This window comes from Phyllobates terribilis, unplaced genomic scaffold, assembly GCF_046119375.1.
Source record: "Phyllobates terribilis strain yellow unplaced genomic scaffold, ASM4611937v1 Scaffold_2__4_contigs__length_985480577, whole genome shotgun sequence".
Classification (NCBI taxonomy): Eukaryota; Metazoa; Chordata; class Amphibia; order Anura; family Dendrobatidae; genus Phyllobates; species Phyllobates terribilis.
In genome coordinates, this window is record NW_027362762.1 from 759,053,159 (window position 1) to 759,073,976 (window position 20,818).

Consider the following 20,818-nt stretch of genomic DNA (forward strand, 5'->3'; position numbering starts at 1 on the left):
AAAGCACTCCCTGTCCGCACAATAAAATATGAACTGGACTGGTTATCGGACTAGAGATTACATGATCCAGCTGCCCATAATGATGGGGGGGGGGGGTGGCTGTGTTTCAGCATGCAGCTAGAATATTGCTGCTGAGTTACCATTAAATGTGCAAAAAAACAATTTTGAGCTCTATTTTAAGTTGTAACTGATAAACCTGCAGCAGTGATGCGACTCTAAGCAAACGGCTCAATACTGTATTATTTGTGTTGTTCTGGCTAATAGAAGAGCAGACCTCTAACTATACTGTGCCCTTACATGGGACAGAATAACCTCATGACAAATCATCTTCAGGTTTTGACCATTTACCCTTTTGGGCATTTCTCATAAAAAAAAACATTGCATGCAAGAACTGCATCAAAATGTAATGTGTTAATAAAGCGTGAAAGGTTAGTGCACCTGCCCATATCACAGCCACACTCGCGTCACGCAGGCTCTTTGTTAAATTGGCCAGTGTTTTTCACATCACTTGTATCCTCCGTCGTCCTTTGTATCCACTTCTTTCCTCCACGTCACTCCAACTGATTTCCCCTGTTCTTCCTGTGGCTCATAGACAGGATCCAGAACTAGATCCAGATCTCCTGGGGACCACAGAGACTGCCCTTGGCTACAAGATTCTGATATGTTTTACTAAAAGGGGATCAGATGGTGCAGATGAATATGGGATATTTTTCTTTAGCTGTCATTGATGAATTTGGGATTTTTCCCATCCAGTTTGTAAATTTGTCAGTAACCTGCCCTGAGGAAATAACTTTCTACAATATTATCTCCAGATTGTAAAAGTTTGCAAATTCTCCATTGGGAACCGCTTTCTTTCTGCACTCATTTTCACATTGCAGCTGTAATGGAGCATATTAAAAGTAGCATCCTATGGGAGATGAAGCTTGATGGTGAGATGGAGAGACCTTTGCTGTATATAAGTTACGTTAAATAGGCAAATCAGGGTCACTTCTGTCAGACTACTGTTTCCGTATTATTGTTATTCTTTATTATTATAGCGACATTGATTCCATGTCGCTTTACATGTGAAAGGGGTATACATCGCAAAAACAATTACAATAATTTGAACAATACAAGTCAGCGACTGGTACAGGAGGAGAGAGGACCCTGCCTGCGAGGGCTCATAGTCTACAAGGGATGGGTGAGGATACAGTAGGTGAGGGTAGAGCTGGTCGTGCAGCGGTATGGTGGAGCAAGGTTTACTGCAGGTTGTAGGCTTGTCGGAAGAGGTGGATCTTCTGGTTCCTTTTGAAGGTTTCCACGGTAGGTGAGAGTCTGATATGTTGGGGTAAAGCGTTCCAGAGTAGGGGGAATGCACGGGAGAAATCTTGTATGTGATTGTGGGAAGAGGAGATGAGAGGGGGAGTAGAGAAGGAGATTTTGTGAGGATCGGAGGTTGCGTGCAGGTACCAGGAGACTAGGTTACAGATGTATGGAGGAGACAGGTTGTGGATGGCTTTGTATGCCAAGGTTAGGGTTTTGAACTGGAGTCTCTGGGTAATGGGGAGCCAGTGAAGGGATTGACAGAGGGGAGAGGCCAGGGAATAGCGGGAGGATAGGTGGATTAGTCGGGCAGCAGAGTTTAGGATAGATTGGAGGGGTGTGAGAGTGTTAGAGGGGAGGCCACAGAGCAGGAGGTTACAGTAGTCGAGGCGGGAGCTGATGAGGGCGTGCACTAGTGTTTTTGCAGATTCGTGGTTGAGGAATGTGCGGATCCGGGAGATATTTTTTAGTTGGAGTCGGCAGGAAGTGGAAAGGGCTTGGATATGAGGTTTGAAGGAGAGATTAGAGTCCAGGGTTACCCCAAGGCAGCGAGCTTGTGGGACTGGGGAGGGTGAGCAGCCATTGACTATGATGGATAGGTCAGTTGGGGGGGGTTGAGTGAGATAGTGGAAAGATGATGAATTCAGTTTTATCCATGTTAAGTTTTAGAAATCTATCAGGGAAGAAAGAAAGAAACCATGAGAAACCAGAATTCTCTGTTCACACATCATGGGGTTTTTTTGTTGCGTATTTTGTGCCTTGGTTGGATTTTTGGAAAATAGAGCATGTCACTTCTTTCAGCGTTTTTTCTGTGTTTTTTCACCAATGGGAAGTAATGGGTGGTGGAAAAAACGCACAAAAATTTTCATCTGCGTTTTTTCAGCAGTTTTGATGACAAAATAGAATGGGGTTCTTTTTTTCACAGAACTTTATGTACAGTTAGGTCCATATATATTTGGACAGAGACAACATTTTTCTAATTTTGGTTCTAGACATTACCACAATGAATTTTAAACAAAACAATTCAGATGCAGTTGAAGTTCAGACTTTCAGCTTTCATTTGAGGGTATCCACATTAAAATTGGAGGAAGGGTTTAGGAGTTTCAGCTCCTTAACATGTGCCACCCTGTTTTTAAAGGGACCAAAAGTAATTGGACAGATTAAATAATTGTAAATAAAATGTTCATTTCTAGTACTTGGTTGAAAACCCTTTGTTGGCAATGACTGCCTGAAGTCTTGAACTCATGGACATCACCAGACGCTGTGTTTCCTCCTTTTTGATGCTCTGCCAGGCCTTCACTGCGGTGGTTTTCAGTTGCTCCTTGCTTGTGGGCCTTTCTGTCTGAAGTTTAGTCTTTAACAAGTGAAATGCATGCTCAATTGGGTTGAGATCAGGTGACTGACTTTGCCATTCAAGAATATTCCACTTCTTTGCTTTAATAAACTCCTGGGTTGCTTTGGCTTTATGTTTTGGGTCATTGTCCATCTGTAGTATGAAACGACGACCAATCAGTTTGGCTGCATTTGGCTGGATCTGAGCACACAGTATGGCTCTGAATACATCAGAATTCATTCGGCTGTTTCTGTCCTGTGTCACATCATCAATAAACACTAGTGACCCAGTGCCACTGGCAGCCATGCATGCCCAAGCCATCACACTGCCTCCGCCGTGTTTTACAGATGATGTGGTATGCTTTGGATCATGAGCTGTACCACACCTTCGCCATACTTTTCTCTTTCCATCATTCTGGTAGATGTTGATCTTGGTTTCATCTGTCCAAAGAATGTTCTTCCAGAAGTGTGCTAGCATTTTTTAGATGTTTTTTAGCAAAGTCCAGTCTAGCCTTTTTATTCTTGATGCTTATGAGTGGCTTGCACCGTGCAGTGAACCCTCTGTATTTACTTTCATGCAGTCTTCTCTTTATGGTAGATTTGGATATTGATACGCCTACCTCCTGGAGAGTGTTGTTCACTTGGTAGGCTGTTGTGAAGGGGTTTCTCTTAACCATGGAGATTATTCTGCCATCATCCACCACTGTTGTCTTCCGTGGGCGCCCAGGTCTTTTTGCATTGATGAGTTCACCAGTGCTTTCTTTCTTTCTCAGGATGTACCAAACTGTAGATTTTGCCACTCCTAATATTGTAGCAATTTCTCGGATCGTTTTTTTCCGTTTTTGCAGCTTAAGGATGGCTTGTTTCACCTGCATGGAGAGCTCCTTCGACCGCATGTTTACTTCACAGCAAAACCTTCCAAATGCAAGCACCACACGTCAAATCAACTCCAGGCCTTTTATCTGCTTAATTGAGAATGACATAACGAAGGGATTGCCCACACCTGTCCATGAAATAGCCTTGGAGCCAATTGTCCAATTACTTTTGGTCCCTTTAAAAACAGGGTGGCACATGTTAAGGAGCTGAAACTCCTAAACCCTTCATCAAAGTTTAATGTGGATACCCTCTAATGAAAGCTGAAGGTCTGAACTTCAACTGCATCTGAATTGTTTTGTTTAAAATTCATTGTGGTAATGTCTAGAAGCAAAATTAGAAAAATGTTGTCTCTGTCCAAATATATATGGACCTAACTGTACATGCATAAATAGAGACGGAAGGACAGTGAAAAAAACGCACAAATAACACATCAAAAATGCAGCAAAACCTGTATTTTTGACGCAGCTGATATCCTGCCAGAGATAAGGTTTTGCTGCAGATTTGTGATGCTGAAAAACCCAACATGTGTGAGCATAACCTAACTCTTATTTATTCCTACTCCATGCAAGCAGAATGTAGAATTCAAGAAAACCCCATTGGAACCACAGCCTTACCACTTTTTGTGATTCTGGAATGCGTTGTTCTTTTGTTTCTTAAAGTGTCCGTACACATGAGACAGCTATCCTTTCTGGCTCCCACATACACATGAATCCTCAGCGCAACCAAGCATTTACAATGGTACTTGAAAGTTTGTGAACCCTTCCGAATTTTTCATATTTCTGCATAAATTTGAATGATTACTTTCAATTTTCACACAAATCCAAAAAGTACGTAAAGCAACGGAGTCAAATATATTAGACTTCGGGCCTGTACACACGTTGCAGATTTGTCCCCTTTTTTGTGTTGATTTTTCACAAAACCTGAAGTGTTTCCTGACGCCAGCAGAGTTAATGAGAATCCTGAAGTCTCATGCACACGTTGCTTATTTTTGACTTGCAGATTTAAATCTGTAGCATGTCAATTCCTTCCGTTTTTTTGCTTCAGATTTCATTCGTACTAATAAGTAAGGAAAAATCTGCACCAAAAAACACATGTAAAAAAACACATCAAAAACGCTCCTATTCTATGCAGAATTTATGCTAGACAAAACCCAATAAAATAAATAAATAAACATATACCCTAGAGGAAGATAATAAGTAAATAGTAATAGTACATGTAAATAACATAGGGTACTTAGTGAACGTCATTTTGATCATAAAAGCATAAAAGCCATCCCACCACGACAAGGTGTACCCATCGGGTCGGTCCTAACCTGTCTATAGTATTAAAACCTTACATTGTGTCTAACGACTTCAGTGTGAATAAGGGCAGAGCAGGACCGGGCCAGACTGAGACACCCATCCATGGGAAGCTATACAAATTAAATACTTGGCTCAGAAAGGGGAACCATGCCTCAGTTTGTGCAAGGTACAAGAAAATACAGCAAAAACAAAGAAATGAGCCGGACTATAAGCTGGTATACGTGCAAAGTGTAAGAGCACGTTCACACTGTGGCCTGCCCATTTCTTTTGTTTTGCAGTGTCTTTCCTGCCCAGAGATGCAGAAATGGTACAGGGATTTCTGAACCAAATGCGTAACGTGTGCACATGCCCTTAGTCATTTTTACATAAGAAAAATGATTTGTGAGTGGCAAAAGTATGGTAGGAGATATGCTTCTTTCTCCTCCTGATCTGATATTTTACTGTTAATTCATGAATAAAATCTGTGTCCTGTGATAGGAGATGACAGTTGGTGCTTTTAAATTTTTATGGACAGAGGAGGGGGGAGGAGCTGGAGGCAGGCAGAAGATTTTCTGTAGCATCTGCTCCATAGAACTTTATAAACACTAACTGTCATCTATCTCATTAATTGGAAACTGGCTTCACTGAATATCCTTACATTTGGAGTTACTGGTAATCTTTGGCTATTCTCTTGGGTAATCCTCCCACAGGGACAGAAAGTGATGACAACTTCTGCACAGTTTGCAAGAAATGTTTTGCACTAAATACACGGCTTAAATTAATATTACAATTATGGCATTTCACAAGATTTTGTCATCATGTAATGGGAGTCTGATTTCTGGGGCACCAAGGTTTGTCCTACATATTACTTCCACAGCGCCTCGCCCTGGCGTCTGAAACACGGGTAGCATGATTTGGGGGACCTGCTCCCTAATTGCTGACATCTGTGTTTTACTTTTAAATGAGAGAAAATGCAATTTAAATAGGTGTCGGGAATAGGTTTCTAGTCATCGGGTCGCGTGGGCTTCTCCTTGCCCAACCAGTCTAGGTTGACAAATAGGGAGAGAACGCCAGAGTCGTTTTCTAGCTCATTTGATAGATTAGTTAGGAATCTAACCTCAAATCTGTTGCTGTTTTTGCTCTCGGAGTCTGTTTTAAGTTGTTTGGATGAGGGTTTAGTTAAAGCTCTCTGCTGCTCATAAACAGCAAAGCTCTGAAAGCAAATACCTCATAATGCCGTCCATTTGCATTTGAGTATTTTATGTATTATGAAACGAGGCACCTTCAGTCAAGAGCTCCATTTACCAGCATATGAAAGTACTCACATTTCAGGCTCTATAGGAGGAAATGGTTGTAAAGCTTATTTTCTATAAACATATATTCTGGATATATGTTGTGTTTTTTCTTTTTTAATTTCATTTTTGCAGAGGTTCCATATTAACCCGTAATTTTCTATTCAAGGAACAGAGAAATGTGAATTACGTTATATTGATGCCTCGCATATTGCGTGATTCAATGTACTGTCTTATGACAATTTTTTTGCCAGTTCATATATGATGAATTGTACACAATTTAAATAATTACCGGACATTCTTTTAAAGTAACATATTCCACCATCTGGCATACACACTGAACATTGTATCATACCAATGTAGGTGGCTAAGGTGCTGCGTTCTGCTTAATCATCCACGCAGAATGTGGAGAATGAAATACTGATTGACTCCATGAACGAACGACGCATGACTTGTCCATAGACTGGAAATGTTAAGCTGATCTATCTTAGTGTATGAAAGTGTAGAAGGAAATTAGGAGTTATGTTACAGTGCAGAATTATCTTTGATAGAAAGACATACTTTAGGAAATTCATGTTCTGCTATTACTCAAAAGGGAGACGGTCACCTCCAAAACACATATTAAACTGCTAAAACAGTTATACAGGGGACTTAGCCCCTAGAAAATTATGCCAACAATATATATTTTATTGTTTTATTGGCGGAGAACACAACTTTTATTTAATGTGCAAATGAGGGAGCTTTGGCGCACTCATGTTTTAAAAAAAAATTAGAGGCGGAGAAGCACGCTTCTCCGGTATAAGCTTCCTCTGATCAAAGTTAGGAGTACAGACCTTTTCAAGCCAGTGGTCAGTAATGAATATTGGGTTTTTGCATCGATCCGATATCTATGGGAGATATATTTTCGGGCATTGTAGCAAAGGGACGGACATAATGCATTCACTCACATCACCGTAAGTTCAGGAGAAACCCCTCCAACTCAATATCAGCCCAATGGATGGTGCTATCCATGTCATGTTTAATTTCTATAAACAAGTTAAGTCGCGATAAGAAACAGGATAATATCTACCACCTGGGACCTCCAGGGGTGAAAATATCCTGTACATTGGGCATCTCATAAAATTCTAAAGGGCCTAGGACATCCCACAACCAGCTCATCAAGGGGAGTTATGTCGGTGTACCCTTGGTCTAATAAAAAGCAGAATTTAGGTGTCTGTAATTCTCTTTTGTTATTCCTTTTTATCCCATGTAATTGTTTATACTGTATTCTTTTGTTCCCATTTTTTACATTGTTGTATATTTTTTATAAACACTGCCTAACATTCTGGATTAAATATCTAAAATTTAACAGCTCTATTCATCTTGCTCTGTAAACCGCACTCCTGAAGCCATAAGCTACCTGTAATGGGTGTCCAATCCGCCTGTATAAACGATTGGTGGTGGCAGCTAGTAGTGGTTCTTTTTTTTTTTTTTGTTATTGTGGAGCTGGCAGTGACCGTACGGAGTGTGTATACATATGTTCCATGTATTGGGATTGGAGGTGTGTATACCATACGTTCAATGTGAGTATCCCAATAACCGGCCTAGTGGAAGCAGCCGTGGCCTCTTCCATCACTAGTCAGTCAATTGTGTAATTGCCCTGATAATTGGAGGCAGCGGAGTTGCGTTGTCCTGACAAACTAGTGTCAGCACGGAGATCTGCGTGGTCTCTTCGGTGTCATCTCTGATAAAGTTGTAACAGCGGTGACCCCCTTTACCCCCAGCTGTTATCCCTGACAACTGCTGGCAATGGTGGGATCTCCGTGATCCCCCTGGTTGTTATCCCTGACACGTGGTTGCAGCGGTGGGATCTGCATGACTCTCCCTCCCCCCAGCTGAAATCCTTAACACCTTGTCATTTTTTTGCACAATGAATGTCATAAAATCAATTGTGGAATTGTGGGTTTATTTAATAATTTCATCCTACTAAACAAATTATAAAGTGCAATGTAGCTTATATACTGATAAATAAGAATAAATGATTTCTGTATTATTCTACTAAGGATTTTGAGGTGAAAAGCTATAAGGGAATATGGTTTAGTACAGGAATCACTCATGCTCCGAAATATGACTATATGGTAGTCTGAGTATTTTGATGGTCTTGAGGAAATAAATCTTTAATAAGGTATTATATAAGAGATCAGTTAAAGGTTGATATGGATTTGTTTTTGTTTTTTTGCTAAAACATATAAGAAAATGTCTTGTCGTGTATGAAAATAAATTGTGTACGCATTTGTCCATCCTGACAGTTTTTCTAGAGGTTATCTTTCATCTTATAGTCCCTCAAGAAGTTATCCGTCAGATAGATCAGAGATTCCTCTCAACACTGACTGTGGCTGTAGGTCATATTCACTGAAGCACTAGCCACTCTAATGCGACTGTGGATAAGTGCATACAGGTTGTCACTTGCGACTAGCAGCTGCCACAGGGGTCACTGGCTACAAAAACACAGACCCACAGTAACTTCAGCACTGCTAAATAAGACCTGAGGAAGTCTGTCGAAAAATAAATATATGATGGTAGAAGATCCTATGTTGGATCTGATGGCATCTGATAGCTTCAGAGGTACAGTTATATGAAAAAGTTTGGGCACCCCTATTAATCTTAAGCTTAATGTTTTATAAAAATTGGTGTTTTTGCAACAGCTATTTCAGTTTGATATATGTTATAACTGTTGGACACAGTAATGTTTCTGCCTTGAAATGAGGTTTATTGTACTAACAGAAAATGTGCAATCTGCATTCAAACAAAATTTGACAGGTGCATAAGTATGGGCACCTCACCAGAAAAGTGACATTAATATTTAGTAGATCCTCCTTTTGCAAAAATAACAGCCTCTAGTCGCTTCCTGTAGCTTTTAATGATTTCCTGGATCCTGGATGAAGGTATTTTTCACCATTCCTCTTTACAAAACAATTCCAGTTCAGTTAAGTTGATGGTCGCCGAGCATGGACAGCCCTCTTCAAATGATCCCACAGATGTTCAATGATATTCAGGTCTGGGGACTGGGATGGCGATTCCAGAACATTGTAATTGTTCCTCTGCATGAATGCCTGAGTAGATTTGGAGCGGTGTTTTGGATCATTGTCTTGCTGAAAGATCCATCCCCTGCGCAACTTCAACTTTGTCACTGATTCTTGAACATTATTGTCAAGAATCTGCTGATACTGAGTGGAATCCATGCGTCCCTCAACTTTAACAAGATTCCCGATGCCGGCATTGGCCACACAGCCCCAAAGCATGATGGAACCTCCACCAAATTTTACTGTGGGTAGAAAGTGTTTTTCTTGGAATGCTGTGTTTTTTTGCCGCCATGCATAACACCTTTTTGTATGACCAAACAACTCAATCTTGGTTTCATCAGTCCACAGGACCTTCTTCCAAAAAGAAATTGGCTTCTCCAAATGTGCTTTTGCATACCTCAGCCGACTCTGTTTGTGGCGTACTTGCAGTAATGGCTTCTTTCGCATCACTCTCCCATACAGCTTCTCCTTGTGCAAAGTGCGTTGTATAGTTGACCGATGCACAGTGACACCATCTGCAGCAAGTTGATGCTGCAGCTCTCTGGAGGTGGTCTGAGGATTGTCCTTGACTGATCTCACCATTCTTCTTCTCTGCCTTTCTGATGTTTTTCTTGGCCTGCCACTTCTGGCCTTAACAAGAACTGTCCCTGTGTTCTTCCATTTCCTTACTATGTTCCTCACAGTGGAAACTGACAGGTTAAATCGCTGAGACAGCTTTTTGTATCCTTCCCCAGAACAACTATGTTGAATAATCTTTGTTTTCAGATCATTTGACAGTTGTTTTGAGGAGCCCATGATGCCACTCTTCAGAGGAGATTCAAACAGGAGAACAACTTGCAAGTGGCCACTTTAAGTAGCTTTTCTCATGATTGCATACACTTGGCTATGAAGTTCAAAGCTCAATGAGGTTACAAAACCAAAAAAAGTGCTTTAGTAAGTCAGTAAAAAGTAGGTAGGAGTATTTAAAACAAGAAAATGATAAGGGTGCCCATACTTATGCACCTGTCAAATTTTGTTTGAATGCAGATTGCACATTTTCTGTTAGCACAATAAACATCATTTCAAGGCAGAAACATTACTGTGTCCAACAGTTATTACATATATCAAACTGAAATAGCTGTTGCAAAAACACCAATTTTTATAAAACATTAAGCTTAAGATTAATATGGGTGCCCAAACTTTTTCATATAACTGTATAGAACATAGAGCTGGAGTACCGTCACAATATCAATGTCACTATTACACAATAAGATCAGATGGGTTAAAAATTGCAATTTGCATATTAAATTTCCCAGAGGAGCATTGCACGGCGAATAAGCCTCCTTACCTTGACGTGCCAGAGCCGGTATGTCACTCTCCACAAGGAGAAACGTTACCCCTTAGACCTAAATAAAACGTGTTTGCCATTGGCTAATACGTAGAGTGGCCTATTGCGTCTTTCATGTGTTGTGACAGCATTGTACTGGCGCCACATCTTCAAACAGGGCAGCCCAACACCCAGGAACCACACCGATCAGCTGATGTCCATCTGAATCTCACCATTTACTAAGCTAGAACATGACGGCTCAGTACACTGTATAGTGGACGTTATTGGGTACTGCAGCTCAAATCGCATTCACCCGTACCCGAGAATAACCAATACACAAAGTACTGAGCAGTATAAGAAGATGGACACACAGGTCATCAATATCTTAGTCCTGGAAAAAACCCTTTACTATGCCCCCTGTCGCTGATTAAGTGGAGATGTCAGTGATTTCTGATGTCTTATATTCTCGTATCTTAGAGCAGAATACAAAATATCACTGACTTAAGAAGTAAACGAGAATGGTCATAAGACGCGCTTCATCAGTGGAGAAATGAGAGCTTGAGTTAGCAAGTGGCTTCAAATATATCTCTCAAAGAGTGGATGACCCTTGGGCACCATTTTTTTCACAATGTAAAGCTGCTATATATACCCATAGTAATGATTTGATGATGGTTTACTAGGTTTGTCTTGTTAAAAAAAAAAGTAATCACTTAACTTGCTGATTGGTGGGTGTCTCATCACTGGGACCCGCACCGATCGGCAGATTTTGGAATGTTCTCCATTCATTCTATATGATAAAAAAGCAGAGGTGAGCTCCATAGGGAATTAATTGAACAGCGGTCAAGCATGCACACTGCCACTCCATTCTAACAAGGATAAAAGTTCCCCATTCTGCCGATCAGTGCTGTCCCAGTGGTCGGACTCCCAACAATCAATAAGTTATCACCTATCCTATGGAAGCAGATATATATGCATCATGGTTACCCTATTCTGATGAGAAGGTCTGCATTTGTGTATGGATGGATAATGTGTCTGTGAACATGAAATGTTTTGTTTTACTATGCTAATGGCTGTGTGCAGTAATGTCACCAGAGCTGTCAATTACACTGCTACGTCTGTGGCATTGAGCCGCTATAGTGTGTATTTTTTCATATGTATTCAACTCCTGGAGAATTAATTTATCCAAGTGGTCCTCTTGTCTTGTGCAGAGAATATTTATCAGTCTACTATTGAATAAAATGAAGCATTTGATTGTTTTGACTGGAGAAGTTTTATAGACTCTTCTATTTTCTCACTAATAGTGGAGAATTATGAAAAATAAATTATAAGCAGGGCTGTCGAGTCGTAGTCTGTGCCCACTTTGGTGGAGTCGGTATAAAATGGACCGACTCCGACTCCTAAAATATATAATAAACTTGTACAGTAGTTCAGTGCAGGATGTGCTGTAAATGTTTTCTTAAGAATTTGGGAAAGTTATGAAATGTCCTATAAATGTCTGTTCTGTTCCTGGTCTAAGGATCTCGGCTTTTAGTTGAGATGAATCTGTGCTGCACTTTATGTACACGCTCAGTAGTGAGGCAGTGAGATGATCTGTGCTGCACTTTATGTACACGCTCAGTAGTGAGGCAGTGAGATGAATCTGTGCGGCACTTTATGTACACGCTCAGTAGTGAGGCAGTGAGATGAATCTATGCTGCACTTTATGTACACGCTCAGTAGTGAGGCAGTGAGATGAATCTGTGCTGCACTTTATGTACACGCTCAGTAGTGAGGCAGTGAGATGAATCTGTGCTGCACTTTATGTACACGCTCAGTAGTGAGGCAGTGAGATGAATCTGTGCTGCACTTTATGTACACGCTCAGTAGTGAGGCAGTGAGATGAATCTGTGCTGCACTTTATGTACACGCTCAGTAGTGAGGCAGTGAGATGAATCTGTGCTACACTTTATGTACACGCTCAGTAGTGAGGCAGTGAGATGAATCTGTGCTGCACTTTATGTACACGCTCAGTAGTGAGGCAGTGAGATGAATCTGTGCTGCACTTTATGTACACGCTCAGTAGTGAGGCAGTGAGATGAATCTGTGCTGCACTTTATGTACACGCTCAGTAGTGAGGCAGTGAGATGAATCTGTGCTGCACTTTATGTACACGCTCAGTAGTGAGGCCGCGCTGTGGAGTCGGGAGTCAGGGGGATTGAGTAGTCTGACTCGGTTTGGCTTACCGACTCCACAGAGCTGATTATAAGCACCATTTAAGTTGACAGTAGGTCAGGTTCTTTTCTAAGGCTGCGTGCCCACTATGCGTTTTTCAAGCGTTTTTGCCTCGGAATTTCCGCAGTGAAAACGCTTAAAAAACACTTGGTAATACGTGCCCCATGGTCCCCAGTGATAATCCGCATGTGCTGTGCACATGCTGCAGAGATTTCTGCTGTGGATTATCATTGCGGAAAAATCTGCAGCGTGTCCATTAATTTTGCAGACACGCAGCGTAATTGCCGCCATTGACTTGCATTGAATCGCTTAATATCCGCATGACTACATGTGCACATGCGGATATTAAGCGATTCAATATGCTGATGGTACCCGGGTCTGGAGAAGAGGAGACTCTCATCCAGACCCAGGTACCATAGTACCTGTAAAAAAAAAAGAATTTAAAATAAAAAAATATACATTATACTCACCTTCTGATGGTCTCCTTAGCGATGCGTCCTCGCTCCCCTGCCACGTCATTTAGTCATGTGACGGGTCATGCAACCGCTGACGTCGGCGGTCACGTGACCTGTCACATGAGTAAATGACGTCATGGAAGGTCCTTTTAGACCATCGCGAGCCGCCGGGGAGACCGGAGAAGGAGACCGGGGGCCATCAGAAGGTGAGTATAATGTTTTATTTTTTACCATTTTTATTCTTTTTTTTAACTAATTTGGTCACACTATGTAAAATCTATGCCAGTTGCATGGATTTATATAGTGTGACCAAGTTGTCAAGCACTTTCCAAGTGATGCTAAAATCGCTTGGAAAAGCGCTTGATAACCCGCATGCAGAAATGCATGTGAAGAACGCTTGACAAACGCTTCTACCTGGCAGGAAAAACGCATGTAAAATCCGCATGCGTTTTCCCTGCCAGGGAGATGCAGAAAAAATCTGCAGCATTTCTGCATCGTGGGCACTTAGCCTAAAAGTTAAAAAAGGGTTTTACCAGCACATGATATTGCTGGCATATCCTTTAAATCTCTAATGGACGCTTGCCACTGACCCTTTATTGATAGACAGAGCCACGTGATTTACAGCATCACCAGATGGCCACTTATTTCTGGCATTTGTTATGGTACTCCGGGTCAGACCCTCACTGATGACGCATTAATGCTTTATAATAAGGACTCTATATATCATCTTCAGTCGTGATACTCCCTCACTTGTACATTTTGCGGCCTTATTTGCCGTCTAGCCTGTGTAATAACCAGTCCATTCATTTTCTCTTGCAGGTTTGTGTAACTCTGCCGACAGCTGGATGATTGTGCCCAATATCAAGCAGAACCACTATACAGTGCATGGCCTACAAAGTGGCACCAAGTATATTTTTATTGTGAAGGCTATAAACCAAGCCGGAAGCCGAAACAGCGAACCCGGGAAATTAAAGACAAACAGTAAGTAACTGTAAATGTGTGTCCATTTCCTTGTGAGTTTTTTTCCTCTTTGAGAATTAGAGGTATAACACTAGGTGGGTTTATGCTCATTGGAAGGTTACCTCATTTAGACACCTGGGAAATTAGATGTACGCCAGTTTTGTATTGTAAAAAGTCTCACATTTTGGCACAAGCCACCTTGGCCAGAAATGTGCACATTTTCTTGGGTTTATGTTAATTCTTTTCAAGTTTTCAGAAGTAAGAGAAGTGGCGGCTTTAAGTGGGAGGAAACCAGGTCATCCGCAAATTTACTGATTGATTTACCATAACTTACTACAGCAAGTGGCAAAAATTATATCTACACCTGCTCATAGCTAGTGTCGATTTTCTTTTCTTACATATGGACGACCAAATTTTATTAATAGGCTCTTACTAACATTTGTATGGTACTTCAGCACACTTTAGGTTAAGTCTAGAGTCTGTAAAGTAAAGAAATCAATTGTGGTCGTAGCTTGGAGACAGTGGTGCTCGGTGGTAAGGATTGTCCCTCCAAAGTTGCGTAAAGAAGATCTGATCAGGCCTAAATGACTGTGAGAGAGACTCTGTAATCAGCTATAGGAACTTCCAACATTATGATCAGTGTCCGAATCTGCACAGGTGCAAAGATTATGCAGAAAGTGTCGTCCATAAAGTCTAGCACAAGTTAGGACTTTAGGGTATGTTCCTTCGGGGTGTGTATGCAGTGGATTTTCTCCTCTGCTTTTGCTCATTCACATGCTGCATCCTAAATAGACCGGCATGGCGGATTTGAACTTGAGATGATCAAAAATGTAAATTTGCAATACATAGGTGAAATGTGCAGGAAATCCAAAGCATTTCCTCTACAAAACTTGTAGTAGTTTTTCAGTTTGAACCGCACCACTCTTATGGCTATGTCTAGTGTTGCAGCTCAGCAAAGGTCATGTTCCTGGGAAAAAAACGAAAAGGTTTTTTCTAATATTATACAGTCCATTTAGATAATTAATTTCATTATCCAAGATTTTACTACAAATGTACAGGTTTGATAGGTTTACACAAATGGGGGATAGATAAGGATGTCTTAGAATTTTAACTTCTCATTAAACAAAAAATTAATCAGCTAAAAAAACTAAATTTGAGACTTGTTTATTTTAAATTATGCTCTGATTTCTGATATGCAGTTTGACACTCTACTGATCTGTATGCAAATTAGAACTTTTTGCTAAGATACAGATCTTAGACATGCCTGTAAAAAATAATTCTGCGCAGCTGGAACAGCAGCTCAGATTTCCCATTGGATACACTCTACTCGCAAAATACTCAATGAGGATACAGAACAACCACTAAACAAATAGATTTTGTGCCGAACAGAACAACAGGCTGGCTGAATTAAACAGGTAATAAATTACACTTTTGTGTGTTTCTAGGCATTCAAGTTAAATTAAAATTCACAGGTTTTGGTTTTCTTCAGCTTGATGCCAAACAGAACACTTGAAAAATTATTGGGACGGATTAGGAAAACATGTAGGAAATTTGTAGGGTGTTAGGGTAAAGTAGTTTAAACAGGAAGATTTTTGTTGTTTTGGCCAGAGTTAAAGCACCAGTAATTTGTATCTGGCTCACTCAAGAGTATCCACGCACTGAATCTTCAGAAGTTCATGTTTTCATACCCTTAAGAAACAATATGGGAGCTGTTAAAATGCCTGTTCACATATGATACACCAAGGTTCATGAATGTCTTTGTGTTTTTGTATATATTGTGTATATATAACTCGAGAGAGAGGGTGTGTGTGTGTGTGTATACAATACTGTGCAAAAGTTTTAGGCAGGTGTCGGAAAAATGCTGCAAAGTAAGAATGATTTAAAAAATAAAAATGTTAATAGTTTATTTTAAGCAATTAACAAAATGCAAAGTCAATGAACAAAACAGAAATCCAAATTAAATCAATATTTGGCACAATCACCCTTTGCCTTCAAAAGAACATCGTAGAATTAGTTCTCCTAGTTACACTTGCACACAGTTTTTAATGAAACTGTGCAGAGAGATTATTCCCAACATATTGGAGAACTTACCAAAAATCCTAGGTGTACTCAAAAAAACATTAATAGGTCAGGGTTGTACACAGAAATCATGGGGCCCCCTTAAAAAAAATAAAATAAATAATTGTTGGGGTCACAGAAGAGCAGATCTCACACCTTTCCAGCCTTTACATAGTAATTTCCCCCCTGCTGAAGTCCTAGATTCCTCTTTCATTGCCCCCATAAAGTATGATGCCAACAGAAGTGCCCCCCAAACACAATATGATACCCCCATGGTGAATTCCTCCATATTAGTCTCCATATGCATAGTATAATGACCCTACTGTCACCCACATCAACTCCCAAGACAAAGTATGGTGACCCCAGCACAGTATGATCCCCCAACTGTGACCCCCACACAGCCCTCCATGCAGTATAATGGCCCTACATACAGTATAATGGCCCTATACCTCTCCATACTGTATAATTGCCTGCACTAGCCCTTCAAACAGTATAATTGTCCCCACACATACAATATGATGGCCCCCACACAGCCCTTTAAATATTAGAATGGTTCCACATAGTCTTCCATAGGATATAATGTGCCCCTCATGGTCCTCCATAGAATATAATGCACCCTTCATGGACCTCCATACAATTTAATGCACCCCCATGGTCCTCCATACAATATAATGCACCCCCATGGTCCTGAATACAATATATTGCACCCCCATGGTCCTCAATACAATATCATGCACCCCCAATGGTCCTCCATACAATATCATGCACCCCACATGGTCCTCTATACAACATAATGCACCCTTCATAGACCTCCATACAGTATAATGCACCCCCATGGTCCTCCATACAATATAATGCACCCCATGGTCCTCAATACAATACAATGCACCCCCATGATCCTCCATACATCATAATGCACCCCCCATGGTCCTCCATACAATATAATGCACCCCCCCCCCCCCTTGGTCCTCCATACACTATTATGGCTACCAGTCACGGATTTTAAAAAAATACAATACTCCCCTCTCCTCGTTCCACCGTATTATCCAGTCTCCTGAGCGTGTGGTCACGGTGTGAAGCGCCACACATGTCAGTACAATGGGCGTGCTGTAATAATGTCATCGCACCCACTGCTCTGACTCTCCCTCCTCCATCATCATTGCTCACGCTGATTGGTGGAGGGGGATCCTGGTGCGGGCACTCACAACGGGCCCCCATGACTCACAGGCCCAATAGCAGCCGCATGGCATGTACGCCTCTGATATAGGTATATACCTTTTTCCGCTAGTATGTCCTTCACAGGAGCACGTAGGACTCACAACAAGTGTGCCAAATTGCAAAAAAATGTATGTATACATCAACAGCACAATAGGTATATATGTATATAAGCCCCAATAAAAACAAAAAAATCCTGTGTAATTGCACTGTACACTGAATATCAATCTTTGGGGTAGGTGAAAAAACAGGCTGCAAGTAGGTGATTTCTATGACCAGCAGAGCATTTTCACAAAAATCTGAGCATCGCTAGTGAACATAAGACAAGACCTTGAATCGTCCTTTTTTTGTCAAATTGTTTAAAATTCAACTAGGTAACTACTATTATGTCCACCATTACAGCTCCCAGGGTGGCGTCATGCAGCTATCCTGGATGACAAATCTCCATAGCACCATCATATTCTGCTATCAGTACTTCTCCGCAGTAGGTCTTACAATGTAATTTGTGTTTTACATACATAAATACAAGGGATAATTTTTATAATATCCAATTGGCCTTTTAGTATATTTTTAGAACATAGGATAAAACCAAAGTACCGATATAAAAGTCTTGTAAGCCTGAGGAAATTATACACGATCCAAAGCAATCATGAGGACAGTGATATGTGCTGAATTACTTGGTAGATTTCCCGTTCTTGTTGGAGAGCTAAGGGTGACTGACGAGCCTTGTTCATTGTCATCTTGGCTTCTCTTCGAAGTGAAATGAGTCTTGACCAACATGACAGAATAGAATATCTGAAGGCCTAATTTTAGAAGACTCTCATATATATCTAGAATAGAAGGGCAGAGGTGCCGTCTGGGTGGGTAGCAGATGTTTATTAAGCCTACTCTTGCCATGAACAAGTTGATTGTGTTTTTTATTTGGATTGGATTACTAGCTGCAAAATGGATATTAGTGCAAAAAATATTGTCCAGCATTTATTCTCTGAAGTTGGACTCAATAACTGTTTCTTTTAGAAGGCATCTTTTATTAGATAATCCTTAAAGGAAATCTGTCAGATCAGCCCAACCATTACTATAGCAGTATCTTTACTCTACTAAAGTCTTTTATCTGATAACTACAACTGCGATCTTTGAACAATGAACTTTTATACTTAATTTAGCATATGCTAACAAATCAGGCCTAGTCCTGTGATTTGTCTCTTACCCCGGGCTAGTCCTGACTCACATCTTGTAATCATGCCTTCCTGGGAGTGGTTGACAGCTTGTGTTAAATATTCATTATTGTAGCACTGATGAGCTGGACTCAATCACACTAAAATAGGAAATCCGAAGGGATGAGATGTCCCATTGGACTAGTCCTGGCTTCTTAGCATGTTCAATGCTGCCGGACATAAAGGTAATTGTTCAAAGATTGCAGCATACCACATAGAACACCATATTAAAATAGGGGAATTTTATACCTATGTACCACTATAGTAGCAGTGGGGGACAGTCATGAAACCTAACAGGTTCCCTTTAATCATGGATCATGATTATTGCAAGTAACAATAGCAACATGTAATAATGAAAGCAGGGTATTCATGGTAACATTTATTAAACTAGCCATTGAAGTATACATTTCTATTACTAATGCCACACAACTTCTACTCAATGAACCGTGCCTGGACTGTCACCTGGACAATTTCTAATGGTATGCCTGTTACGGGGCCGTTAGGTAAATAAACAGGTTAATCAAGGCCATAGTGATTTTCATTAAAAATGTTTCTTGGTTGTGTTTTTATGAATTTGGAAAGAAATGCTGTTTTGTTAAGAGTTGGATAGAGAAAGTACGTCTGGCATATCTAGAAGAGATGAAGGCCTGCAGGCTCTGCTGACCCCAGTTCATCTGTTCTGTAGCCTCAAAAATTTGTTGAGCAAGAATAAGTATAATTAGGTCCTAGCTTTAGTTTCCTTTGGCAACATGTGGGAACTGTGTTGATACAGCTTTTTTTTTACAGTACTGTCCAAACGTTTTAGGCAGGTGTGGATAAAATTCTACAAAGTAAGAATGCTTTTATAAATAGAAGTGATAATTGATACTATTAACAAGATGCAAAGTGAATGAGCAAAGAATATTGTAAATCTTTTGCCTCCAAAACAGCATCTTTATTCTACGTACACATGTACACAGCTTTTGAAAGAATTTGGTAAGGAGGTTGATCCCAACATCTTGGAGAAATAACCACAAATTTTCACCCTTTTGATAGAATTGGCTACTTATAGACCTGAATATAATGCTAAAAATCCCCTAGAATGTAGCTAGAAGAATTGATGCTGGGAAGGCAAAGGGTGAGCAAACCAAACATAGATTCGATTTAGATTTCCCTTTTGTTCATTCACATTGCATTTTGTCAGTTGTTAAGAATAAACTATTAACACTTCTATTTTTATCTGTTTTCAATTCTAATTCTCAGCATTTGGCCTTTATAGATTATTATTTAATGCAGAGGCGCACAACCTGCTGCCCATGATGCCATTCTATGCAGCCCCCAACTATCTGGTTATGGAAATGTATGGCTGCTCACTTGTAGTTCCCATGTTAAGAAGAAGAGTGGCACATACTTCAGGAACAGGGATATGTAATTAATAATGATGCACTGAGTAGCCATCTCTGCTTTCTCCTGGATCTGGAGAATATGCTACGAGTATGCTGATAATGTAAATAGCGACATGCATACGTGGCCTCCGCCTCTATGGCGAGCTTATCATAGAAAGATTGGGTGCATTCCCTCTTCCTTTTCTATAGATTCCAGGATATTTAAGCTATTAAAGCTTTGGAACCCATTAGACAATCTCAGCATAAAGCTTCAATATGCCATACGTTTTTTAGATTGAAAAATACCCCTTTAAGTCTTATGGCACTTGGCAGCGGTTCAATATGTCATTGTGGTCACCGAACCAGAAAAGATGGTGCACTGCCGATTTAATTTATTTTCTTTCCTATTACCAACACCATTTGAATTATTCACATGTAACTCTTGCTACAGACAAAAAAGAATTGTGACTCTGTTTTAAACATGCAGTAGCACTGACATTTGTTAAATATATTTTTATGAAAGCCCCATGTTTAGGCCCAACATGACAAGAAAATGGGCTAACGACATGGCAAGTATTAATGAGCTGTCAGAGACAATAAAGGCAAGATCTTATTAAAAACAGTTGTTCACAGTTTGTTAGGCTCCAGAATTTTTAGTGTGATCCTGAATTTTGATTTCTAAATTCGCTGTGGTTTAGTGTTCCTTTAAAGGGAACCTGTCATTAGATTCATGTTGCGACAACCATGGGCAGCATGAATCAGAGTCCGGCTGTGCATTCGCAACCGTGTATGTTTTAAACTGAAACGCTGCAGTATGCCTTGGTAGACGTACTTTAAAAAGCTGGTTGGGGACCATAAGGAGCCACCTGAATAGTCTCATGTGGTCCCGGG

General features: G+C 40.5%; 1 protein-coding gene across 6 annotated transcripts in view; it reads left to right on the forward strand.

The window, feature by feature from the left end:
• The window catches only part of MID1 (midline 1), a 603,051-nt gene that overhangs the window by 558,327 nt on the left and 23,906 nt on the right, over window positions 1-20,818 (forward strand). For all 6 annotated transcript variants that reach the window (XM_073667309.1, XM_073667310.1, XM_073667311.1 and 3 more), the window contains one exon: window positions 13,936-14,097. In XM_073667309.1, the coding sequence (XP_073523410.1) occupies window positions 13,936-14,097 (162 nt within the window). The remainder of the gene's footprint in view (window positions 1-13,935; window positions 14,098-20,818) is intronic.